The 12744-nt window shown below is 36.1% G+C and overlaps 1 protein-coding gene across 8 annotated transcripts in view; it reads left to right on the top strand.

Annotated features, from left to right (window-relative positions):
* The window catches only part of MLLT10 (MLLT10 histone lysine methyltransferase DOT1L cofactor), a 207895-nt gene that overhangs the window by 75415 nt on the left and 119736 nt on the right, over positions 1-12744 (top strand). For all 8 annotated transcript variants that reach the window (XR_009740239.1, XR_009740240.1, XM_061435970.1 and 5 more), the window contains exons 6-7: positions 10331-10434; positions 12614-12707. Coding sequence is in view for 6 of the 8 variants with exons in the window: in XM_061435970.1 (XP_061291954.1) it covers positions 10331-10434; positions 12614-12707 (198 nt within the window). In the remaining 2 variants the exon portion in view is untranslated. The remainder of the gene's footprint in view (positions 1-10330; positions 10435-12613; positions 12708-12744) is intronic.

Below are 12744 nucleotides of genomic sequence, written 5' to 3' on the forward strand. Positions count from 1 at the left end.
ATTGCATCCTGTCAGGTGGTACATGATTTCAGTTTTTCCCAATACTGGTCATGTTACCTTGGTCACTTGGTTGAGGTGGTGTCTGCAAGATTTGTCCACTGGGAGGTTAATGTTTATTTCCATGATAATTAGTAAGCATTTTATAGTGAAGTACTTTGTGTGTAAATACCTTGTTTCTTTTGCCTTTTATTCACTAATTTTAGCATCCACTGTTATTTCTTTGATTAATGAATCTTTTACCATGATTGATGGCAAGTGGTGGTATTCTGATTCCATCGTTTACATTCATCAGTTGGCATTCCATTTTAAGGAGACGCTTTCATCACTTCCCAATTATTTATATCAGTATGGACTAGTAACGACTTACGTGTTACTGTTTTGTTTTAATGGGTCATTCCCCATCACTGTCATTTATTGTGATGCTTATGTTGTCTCAGGTTTGGTCAGTGGCATCCCTTCAGGCTCTCCTGTGTCTTTTGACTTCTTTCTGTCATTCTCTGAGGACTTCTTTACTTCTGATGTGACGGTATATTCTAGGCTCATCTTGTACCATTGCTTTCTTAGTCCTCGAATAACTGTTTCTCAGAGAAGTTTTGAATCCTTTTAGGTAAGAGTTGTATTTAGAAATGGAAGAGGACATTAGATGTGCTCACTGTTACTAGGATGTTGCTGTTTTCAGGCCCTCTCAGTGGGTATAGATGCAGAGATACACACACATTCACATCTATATCTTCTTTATGGTTTGAAGTAGATGAGGTCCCATAGATAGTTTTGATTAGTATGTGGATATATGTACATACACACATATCTAAATGTATTTCTGTGTCTGTCTATTTATGTATCCAACCATCAACTCCTAAGAATTTCTAAGTAATTTCCCTAAACCTGATCCAACAACACAGGGTTCATTTTAATTTTCGTTTTGTTTTTATGACTCTCATGTGAGACAGTGAGAAACCTGACTCCTTTTATCCTCAATATATTTATTTGATTATTCTCTTTTATTAACAAGCCATCCCATAATACAGAGGCCATCCTAACTTTGTTTAGGCTCAAACCTCACTCTGGGTTGCTGCTGATTCCCTGCATGGCTGCCTTTTTTCTTTTTAAACCAATTTGAGGGTTTAATGCTTAGCTTCAGTCCACAACTCCCCTCTTTCCCTTCCATGGTTGGTTTCCTCACTTTGCACAGGTTCCGACAACTCATTCTGACACTATTTCCACCCCTATCCCCAACACTTTCATGAGAACCACTCCTACTGGGGCTCTGATACTAGAGTTGGGCTGTCCCTTCCTTTGCAGGGTAGATGCTGCCATGCTTCACCCCACCTCATGGCTTTAAGACGTAAGTATTCAAGGAGCATAGAAAGTATTCAAGGGAGTATAGAAAGAAGAATGAATTATTTAGATACAAATCTTCTATCCAGTTAGGTTAATTTTAGAATATGCTGAGATATATGGCTAACTTTTCCCCCTCCCGCATGGTTTAGTCAGCTTTTTCAGCACTACATTTTGCACAGTGATTTGGAATACTGTTTGAATGATTATTCAATTCTTGGCTTTTCCTGACTTCTTTTGTACCCCTGATCTATCTTTGTCGTCTTATTCTAGTAGCACACTATTTTAATTTACTATGGCTTTAAATACATGTTGGTACACAGTAGAACAAATATTACCATGGATATATTTTTTTAGATGAACATTAGGACTAATAATACGATTTTGATTTTATTTGTGTTACAGTGAAACATTTTAGGGGAGAATTGATCTTTTTGCAATGTTGAATCTCCCCTTCCAGAAGTACGGCATCTCTCCCTGTCAAATATTTTTCCTTTTTGTAGTTTTCCTTAAAGGTAGTTGCTACATACGTTTCTTGGATTTTTATGGTTGTTGGTCTGTATGGTGGTGGTTTAGTTGCCAAGTCATGATTGACTCTGCGACTGCATGATCTGTAGTATAGTAAACCTTAAAAACAATAATATCCAGTTCATGAATATTTAGTATGGTTAATAGGGGCCATGTAATTCTGAAATGATAGAAACAATTGGAAAATGGTTTGTTGAGTTTGGAAGACATCAGCCTTATTTTTTTGGCCATGCCACATGGCCCGTGGAATCTTAGTTCCCCAACCAGGGACTGAACTCGTGCTATAGCAGTGAAAGTGCCAAATCCTAACCTCCGGACTGCCTGGCACTCCCTTGGAAGTTACCAGTCCTTAATGTGTAGTGGTAAAGGATAATGTAGAGATTATTTTTAAATGTATTGGCCACTTAAAATGGACCTGCTTTGCATGTACTAGATCCTAAGAGTTGTGTAAGACAAATAGTTTATCTACATGTGACACTCAGACAGTCAATTAAATATATAACTACAGTGTACGAAAATAATAATGATAGTTTACAAATAATGGAACAGCTGAGTGAAGTATTATAGAACATAATGAAAGGAGGTATTATTTTTGTCTAAGGAATTGAGTAAGGCACACAAAGATATTATAAGGTCTATGCATAATAATAGGGCATTTGACCTTGGAAGAAAGAATCAAATAATAATTTTAGAGAAAGTAACATAAACTAGAGTAATAGGTGCAAAGAGATGATGCTAATAATAGTTCAGAGAATTTATCATAATCAGTGCAAAGAATAATAAATAATCCTGGAACATTGTGAGATTTAGAAGGGAAATAAAAAGATTTCTAGACTTACCTGTGTAGTATATCCACTTGCAGATGATTCACCGTGTCAATTTATGTTGCTAAATTTTACCACATGTCAATAAAACAGAGTGGCCAGTTTCTTCTGAACCATTTGTCATCAGATTCTTGTTATTTTTTGACCTCTCATATTTTCTTGTATCAGTTCCTCATTTCACTGACACATTTTGTTAAAAAACATAAATGGCATGTTACCTTTAATTACCTTTCACTAATTTTTAAGAAATGAGAAGATGGGGACAACATAGGGATTTGGGACGTTTTTTGGGTGAGACTTGTGTTCTTTAGAGTCAGAAAGCTTTTAGTTTAGAAAGCTGCAATTTCCATAGAGAGTAGTTGGCACATGATATGTGTATCCTGAATTTATTCTCTTGAATAGTTTTTATTTATTGAATGGCCATGAAGGATTGAGGGTTTATAAGTTTAGGAAGGATCATAACAGACCAACCAAACAAACCAAAACCACCATAAAAAGCAGTGTCATTGAATTATAAGAAGATAACAGTAGAGGAAAACTTAGAAATTGCTGACTCTGCTTCCATTTATCTTTTTTCCAAAGGATTAGTGGTAGATAGCTGTTTTGTATTTTGTATTGGGGTATAACCAGTTAACAGTGTTGTGATATTTTCAGATGAACAAATGAAGGGACTCAGCCATACATATGTGGATAGCTGTTAAGAGAAGTGTTTGTTTTGTTTTTCTTGAAGTATAGTTGATGTACAGTTGTGTTAGTTTCAGGTGTTCAGAAAAGTGATTCAGTTTATAATTCAGTGATTCAGTTTATAATGATTCAGTGATTCAGTTATTTATAACACATAAATATATATATACTTTTTCAGATTCCTTTATATTGTAGGTTATTAAAGATATGAATATAGTTCCCTGTGCTATATAATAGGCCTTGTTGTTTACCTATTTTATATATAGTAGTATGTATATATTACTCTCAGATTCCAAATTTATCCCACCATTCCCCTTTGGTAACCATTGATTTGTTTTCTATGTCTATGAATCTGTTTCTCTTTTTAAATAAGTTCATTTGTATCATTTTTTTTTTTAGATTCCACATGTAAGTGATATATTTCTTTTTTTTTAATGACTTGTTCCACTTAGCATGATAATATCTAGGTCCATCCAGGTTGCTCTAGATGGTGTTATTTCATTCTTTTTAATGACTGATATTCCGTTGTGTACACACACACACACACACACACACACACGGTGTTATTTCCTTCTTTTTAATGACTGATATTCCATCGTGCACACAAACACACCCACACACCATGTGTTTTTTAATCTGTTTATCTGTTGATGGACATTTAGGTTTCTTCCATGTCCTGGCTATTGTAAATAGTGCTGCTTAGAACATAGGCGATCATACATCTTTTCATATGATAGCTCTGTTTTTTTTGTTTTTTGTTTTAAACCTCCATAATGTTTTCCATAGTGGCTACATCAGTTTACATTTGCACCAACATTAAGTACCCTATCTCTCGTATCCAGGCTGCTTTGTGACTTGCTTTGGCTAATAAAATGCAGTGACAGTGACATTGTGTGACCTCTCTTTCTGGCTTGATGATCTGTTTCCTGAACCCATTGGGGTATCCCTGCCCGTTTGTATTCCTCTAATGATAACTTTAGGTTGAGAGCTGGAGTATTGGGTGATTGTGTGCCACAGAGGTTGGTTTCTTTATGTGTTCTTCTTTTTGCCACACTTTAGTCCCCCCCACTGCCCCCACCCCGTTAGTGCTAGATTGCTGTGGTTTATGATTTGATGTTCTGGGCTTTTGATTTCTTTGTTGTTTTGGTCCAGACTCTTGGCGGGGGCGGGGGGGGGGGGCGGTGCTTCTGTATACCTGGACCTCAGGGTTTTACCATTTTATTGCCTCTTCCCTTTGGCTGACTTTGTTTTACATCTCTAGAAGGACTTGTGAGGGACATGCTTCCTGCCTCTCCTAAATGCAAGAAGATCTCTGATGATGTCGTTAACAGAGCCTGGGGTCAGGAATTTTTCTTGTGCCTTGTTCAGGGGTAATTTTTCTTCTCTGTCTTCCTAACCATCATGAGTCTACTCATGCCCTGGGTGTGACAGGGTTTGCTGCCAATCCCCCAGATGCTCAGGGCTTTTGAAAGGAGTGTCTGGTCAAGAGGTGGGATTTCATGTCTTTCCCTCAGTGGCACCTAATCTTGTCCTTTATGCCTGCACAACCAAGAGAGATTCTTTCTGATTGTTTTGCCTCCTTGCTTCCAGTTTTCCCTAAGAGCTTCTTGTGAGTCTTCCTGGAATAGAGCCTGTGAGTGGGTGTTAACTCCTGTCTGTGGCTCCACTGATTATTGCAGTAACCCATAATCAGCCTTTAGCAGTTTGTTAAAATTTTAGCTGATTTATTAGCTGCACCTCTTCCTCCACATCTTCTTTCATTGCCATATTATTATTGAATAGTCTCCGAATGTCTTGTGGTTTTCAGGTGGCTGAAGAGAAGGCGTCCCCTTTTAGGCTAATTGGTTGCCTTTGCAACTGCAAATCTTTCATAGTTTCAAGAAAAGTTGTGATTTTTAAATAATTTAAAATGGCTTTTTCTTAATAGATTTGGAGTGATGTTCTCTCTCAGCTCTCTAGTTTTTAGGTAGACTTGGAATCTGGCCTTAAATCCTTTTGATATATGAACATTGGTTCTCTTATTAAAAATGTTAGGTCAAACTATGACTTTTTTCCTTACTTAAAATGAAAACTTTTAGGCTATGAATTTGCCTCTGATTATAACTTTGTTCACATACTTGATATTTAGGTGTATTTTTGTTTTTTGGGATTATTTTCTCAATAATTCTTCATAATTTCTCTTCTCAATCCAACAGCTATTTAATGAGAAAATAAAAACTTTCAAGTCACTTTTTTCCTACTTTATGTGTTTTGGAAGCTCTTGTTTGTTGCATATTGTTGCATCCTTTTTATTATTATAGAATCTCTCAAAGACCATTTTTTATCTCATAAAATGAACCTCTTCAGCTGTGTGTTTGGTTGCCTTTTGCATGGTATATCTTTTTTACATCCTTTTACTTGTAACTTTCTTGTGTCTTCAAAGCTAAAGTATGTATCCTGTAGGCAGCATATGGAACTTTTTTTTTAATCCAGTTTATCAGTCTCTGCCTTTATCAGTCTCTTCATATTCAGTGCTGTTAATATGGTTGGGTTTCCATCTTCCATTGTACTTTTAAATTATATTTTCTTGGATTATTTTCTTAGTGGTTGCTCTTGGGTTTATAGTATTCATCTTAATTTATAGAATCTGCTTAACCTTCAGTAAGATATAAAAGATTCATGGCATTTATTTTGTTTCTTTCCTCCCCACTTTTGTGTTATTACTATTATAGATATTTTGTCTCTATATAATAGTACACACCCCAAAATAGTTAAAATTATTGCTCTATATAATCTTACACGTTTTCAAGAAACTAAGAGAAGACGCCCACAAATACATTTATAGAGTGTTTGTTTTTTTGTTTACCATTTTTGTTTCTCTTAATTTCTTCTTATGGGTTCTAGTTACCATCTGATGTTATTTCCTTACTCTAGAATAGCTGTATTCCCATTCTCTTTCATTGTGTTGTCTTTGTCACATATATTACATTTCTATATGTTATAGTGCCAACAGTATAATTTATGGACATTATTCTAGGTAATTGCTTTTTAAGTTAACAAAGTGAGAAAGAAATATCTGTGTTTTTCTTAAAAGGTAAGGCTCACTCTATGGATGGCTCTGAAAGCTCTGCAGTGTCACTGCAGTCTCCATTCCTTCACAGTCCATATTCATTCCTGCCAGTGCTTGCCTTCCAGGGTGTAATGGTCCACAGCTGCCTGTGTGAATGACCTTGTGCCGTTTTGAAACATCAGTAATGTAAAAATGTATTGAGTCCTTATTGAGCTTCAGTCCCCAGAGTTTTCTTTTGCTGTTTTTAGTTAAGTTCCTATGTATAGAGTGATAAACTGTGCCCTGGAACAGAGAAAGTCCACTGAGAAAAGGAGATTTTGACCCAGTGGAAAATTCTGAATATGTTCATTATCCACAAACAGTGGATTTTATTGGTTAAAAAAAAGTACTGTCTTTATCATCTCCTACAGAACTCTTTCTGTGTGTTTTTAAATTGGTCTATATGTGTGTTTTAAAAATCTCAGCTTTATTGAGGTGTAAGTGATTGGAGTTCTTTGTTTTTATATGTACATTGCAGTGGTTGTCTAGTGTCACTTGATTTTAGCTTAAGGTTTTTCTTTTTGTAGTTCTTGTTACTCAGATTTGGGGAAACAAAGTATCTCAGTTTTTTGGGGTCTGAGAATATTGTTGTTATTTTATCTTTATTTCTGCAATGTAGCTTTTTCTGGATATGGGATTCTTGTTCTTTGAGCGTTTTAAATGTTATTCCACTGCTTTCTGTCTCCCATTTTATTTCTAATAAGACCTCAGGTTTCCTTGTATGTGATGAGCCATTTCCCCCATTTTGCTTTCAGGAGTTTATTATTTTTGCCTTTCATTAATTTGAATATGGATCTGTTTGTGTTTATCCTATATGGAGTTTGCAGAGCTTTTTGGATGTGTTGGTTATTGTTTTTCATCAAATTTGGAAAGTTTTCAGCTATTATTTCTTCAGATACAGTTTATGTCTCTTTCTTTTCCCTCATAATTTTCTCCTTAACCATTTGTTAATGCAGTTAATGGTGTAGCATATTTCTCTGAAACTGTTCTTTAGGTGGTATTATCGAAAACATCTGTTTTTTTAGATTGTATAATCTCTGTTGATCTGTTTTTAAAGTTATTGATTCTTTCCCTACTGCCAATAAAAATCTACTGCTTTTAGTGAGTTTTAAACTCAAGAATTCTATTGATTATTGGTCTTTGTCGCCTAGGTCCAACATCTTGACTCCCCTTAAAGGCAGTTACCATTGCCTACTTTTTTTTTTCCTGTGACTGAGTCATACTTTTTCTTTTCATGTCTTATAATTTTTTTTTTTTAAATTAAGCATGTTAGGTAATGTAGCCACTCTAGAAAATGATTCTTCCTTCTCCCTGTGGGGACAGAACCTCTGCACTAGTGCTTTCTCTGAAGCTGGGGGTGGAGACAGCACCCTGCTTCTGCTGGACAGACACCTGTACTCTGAAAGGTCCTGGCAGGAGGGAAGGGTATAAGTAGCCCAGCTCGTCCCTCCTGGCATGTAGCTTCCATTCAGCAAGCAAGCTGATAGAACACTGGAAATCTTGGCCTGTTGTTAGGGTTGGGAGCCTATGAGTAGGACCTATCAGGATGAATAGTGGTATGAGAGTCACTGGAGACCTGACCCTCCTTGGAGAAAACTCTAGTCTTGGATAGGGGAGAAGGGGAGCCCTCACCTTCTTGACAGCACTACCCAGAAAGGAACTACCATCACAGGGAGCCATGGGGGTGAGGGTGGTAATGGGGACAGATCATGGCTCAAGTGCCACAGGATGCTCACTGTTCTTAATGAGATTTAGTAGATTGTCTTTGATAAAATATCCTGCCGCATGCCATTTAGACAGTTTTCAGAGACTTTAAGTTGACGTACAGTATTGTACAGGTACAGATATACACTATAGTGGCATAATTTTTAGAGGTTATATTCCATTATAGTTATTATAAAATATTAGTTATCATCCCTGTGTTGTACTGTATATCCTTGTAGCTGATTCTAGATGGCACAATGGTAAAGCATCTGCCTGTCAGTGCAGGAGACGTGAGTGATGTAGATTCAATACCTGGGTTGGGAAGATCCCTTGGAATAGGAAATGGCAACCCACTCTATTATTCTTGCCTGGAAAATTCCATGGATAGAGGAGCCTGGTGGGCTACAATCCATGTGGTTGTAAAGAGTCGGACATGACTGAGCACACACACACTCAGGTGCAGCTTATTCTGTACAGAGACTTTATAAGTGGTTCTTTTTCACCTATGAAGTATTTAATTCACTGAGGAGGGGATCCCTGGACTTCTTCACTCTGCTGTTCCATATGTCTGGAAGGCCTAACTCCTTAAAAGTAAAATCCGTCATAATTTTTAGTTTTATTGAATGGTCAAATGATGGTGTCTTTTCACTGTCAACTGTTTTGGAAGTTACTGAGATATTCTTTGAGGTCTGTTTGCATATTGCCCCTGAATTTCAACCTACTTTGTACTTTTCTTTTAAAAATTTAATTGATCATTTATAGGCTTTTTAATATGTATGTTAAATTATTCCATTATAATTGTTTGATATTGCCTTCTGGTAATATGAACAGTTAGAGATGCTCTTATGATTGTTAGTGTGTCTAGGTTAGTTTTGTTGTAATTTGGGTTTTTCTTTTTTAGACATACAAAGTAATTTTTGTAATTCAGTTCAGTCTCTGTCTTTCAGCAGAGTTGAAATTCATTTACCTACTTGTCTAAATATTAGGCTTTTGGAAACTGTGTTCTTGTAAATATTATTGAATGGTGTAATTTGGCACCACAGTGCATTGTGGGAGAAACTTTTCCAAGTTAAAAAATAGATGTGGTCCTATTGAAGTGGCACCCCACTCCATGCCTGGAGAGTCCCATGGATGGGGGAGCCTGGTGGGCTGCAGTCCATGGGGTCGCTGAGAGTCGGACATGACTGAGCGACTTCACTTTGACTTTTCACTTTCATGCATTGGAGAAGGAAATGGCAACCCACTCCAGTATTCTTGCCTGGAGAATCCCAGGGATGGGGGAGCCTGGTGGGCTGCCGTCTATGGGGTCTCACGGAGTTGAACACGACTGAAGCGACTTAGCAGCAGCAGCAGCAGGTTATACCTTATTCAGATTGATTTATTTTTAGAATTATATCATCTGATTATATGTAGTTAGGCATTAATTTTTTGTATACTTAGAGTCAGTTGATAATTTTATTTATTATATACTTGTAGATTGCCATTTTTATAATTTAGCCTTTCATTATCAGCTGTTTTCACCTGAGAAAAAGGACCAGGTAGATGTCAAAGTTGCTGGGAGTGTTCATTGGCCAGTAGCTCTTGGGGGGCACCTCTGATCTCCTAAAAGCGTTTCCTCCCAGACCTAGTATGTCAGGTTGGCAGGGCTGATTGATAGCTCATGTGGAAGGGATTCTTGTGAAGGAATGACCTAAACTTTGCTCATTCATTAAGCAAATTTGTCCTTCACCTATTGAGTCCCAGCTCCTTATATCCAACTCCTTTCTGTATGGTCACTTCCAGCAGAAAAGAAAGACAAACCTCATTTTACATTTTTGTTACAGGAATCAGTTAAATAGTGGAGAGGAGATTTTAATACTGAGGTGGCGTAAGCTATGTTCTTCAACCTGGCCTCAGTGCCTATAAGCATTCCTCCTATCTTGTGGGATTTTTGAGTCTAGGGAACTGTGCCTTGTGAAATCCTACGAGGACTATTTATGTCTGTATTGATGTTTTCATGTTTGTATTGCTTGTAAAATAGATATAAATAGAAAAAAATAGATTTATATTTTGGATTAGATTAGTTAGTAAACCTGATTTTGAGCTGTGAAGATAACTATAAAATCCATATCTGTATAAAGCACTTGTAAGGTTTTTATTTCATTTTTTTTTTCTTTACCCTAAGACTTGCTATATTTGTGATGAACAAGGAAGAGAAAGCAAAGCAGCCACTGGTGCTTGCATGACATGTAATAAACATGGATGTCGACAAGCTTTCCACGTGACATGGTAAATATGATTTTGTCATTTTACAGAACTGAAATTGGGAATACCTTGTAAGTTAAAGACTTAGGTACCCAAATATTAAACTAAATTTTGTTGGTATAATTTCTATGTTTATATTTACTTACTGTAATAAAAATAATTCTAGTAATTGAGTGTATTTACCAGAGTGAATTTCCAGTAGGTAACCCTGGTTCTAGTGTCTTATTCTGTTTTATTTTGCCTAAGATATTTCTTTTGTTTACCTACCCTTTGATTTGTTATTAGGATTATAAGAACTGATGTAGATAAACTTAGTGCAGTGCCTGAAATACTAGTAAGAATTTAGTGAATGATTGTGTTTTTTTTCACTGCCTGAATTTCAAGAGGGGAAAAAAAGCAATCACCATCATTCTCTGTATTATAGTGGCTGTTCCTTAGAAAGTTTCTTAAATTTTTAAATGACCTTCTATTTTTATTTTGTTCATGCTTCCTTTTATTTTTTTTCATGTACATATTTGTTGCATAATTTTAATAGCAGTTTAAATGAAACATTGTTTTCTGATAATTTTTTTCACAAAAAAATTTTGATGAGATGATAGAAATACAGTCCATAGCAGCATGGGAATGACTACATTATATCCTATCAGATATTGGTATTTATTAACATTTCAGAGATTTACAGACACTTTGTTTCCAAATTGGTTCGTAATGTGTGCTACTGTAAGGAACATTTTGTGCGTTTAACAAATGTAAATTTAACTTCCTTAGAATACTAATTAATGATAATAACTGTCATGTATTGAGTATTTGGGTTTCCCTGGTGGCTCAGGTGGCAAAGAATTCTGCCTGCAGTGCAGGAGACCCTGGTTTGATCCCTGGGTTGGGAAGATACTCTGGAGAAGGAAATGGCAACCCACTCCAGTATTCTGCCTGGAGAATTCCATGGACAGTGGAGCCTTGAAGGTACAGTTCATGGGGTCACAAAGAGTTGGGCGTGACTGAGTGACTAATACACATTGAGTATTTACTATGAAATGGGCAGGTGTTTTTTTTTTTTTAATAAAAATATTTATTTACTTGATTGCGGCTGGTGTTAGTTGCAACATACAGAATCTTTAGTTGTGACATGGAAACACTTAGCTGTGGCATGTGGGTTCTAGATCTAGTTCCCTAATCAGGGACATAGAAAATAGACTGGTGGTTGCTAAGGGGAAGTGGGATGGGCGAGGGCAGGATTGAGAGTTTGGGACTAGTAGTTGTAGATGCAGACTAATAAGTACAGGATGGATAAACAACAAGGTCCTACTGTTAGAGCACAGGGAACTGCATTCAGTATCCTGTGATAAACTATAGTGGAAAAGAATATGAAAAAGAGTGTGTGTGTGTATATGTATGTATAACTTAGTCACTTTGCTGTACAGCAGTAGTTAACACAACGTTGTAATTCAACTATACCTCAGTAAAAAATAAATATTAAAAATTTCCTTAATATTGTAGTTAATTTTCCAAAGATGAAAGACCTTTTTTGGCTGTGAGATACATACTAGTACTATTATTTTGGAATGTTGAAAGTGGAAGGTCAAATTGACAATATGATGGTTATAAACATTAACACTTCATTAAAAATTACCATAGCTTTAGGTTTTAATTTCATTTCTTCCCTTGTTTTTGACTAGAAAAACACAGCTTCTGTTTTTCTTACCTACTCTACTATGTTATAACTTGAAGCATTTAACTTCTAACAATATGATCTGTGTTCAAGGTGAATACTGTCACGTGTCATGTCAGCCCTTTAGATACCTGGCCTTTTCTAATTGTACCTGTGATACAGATTGGAAAGTCAAATGAAGTGTTAAGTTTGGGGTGGTGAGGATATCTTTCAAGAAATTTAATGTCTATTTGGTGACTTAAAGCATGCAAGAATCTCTGTCCTTATTAGAGATGGATAAAAAGTTTATTTTAAACCATGTATATAGCTTTAAAAATATAGCAATCAAAAGATGGGGTGGAGTGTTCTTAGTCTCAGCTAGAATAAAGCCTTTTATTTTCCCCTTTTCTCTTACGAGATACCTACGTGGTTGGAATTGAATTTTATGTATATATATACACATACATAAATACATACACATAAAGTGTTTTATACACACACACATGTATATACTGTGGTTTAAATTTTGTTGATATACTTGGCTTTTATTTTCAGTGCTCAGTTTGCCGGACTGCTTTGTGAAGAAGAAGGTAATGGTGCAGATAACGTCCAATATTGTGGCTACTGTAAATACCATTTTAGTAAGCTGGTAAGAATCTGTCTTGAATTTAATTTACGATTATAAT

Source organism: Bos javanicus, chromosome 13 (genome assembly GCF_032452875.1).
Source record: "Bos javanicus breed banteng chromosome 13, ARS-OSU_banteng_1.0, whole genome shotgun sequence".
Taxonomy (NCBI): domain Eukaryota; kingdom Metazoa; phylum Chordata; class Mammalia; order Artiodactyla; family Bovidae; genus Bos; species Bos javanicus.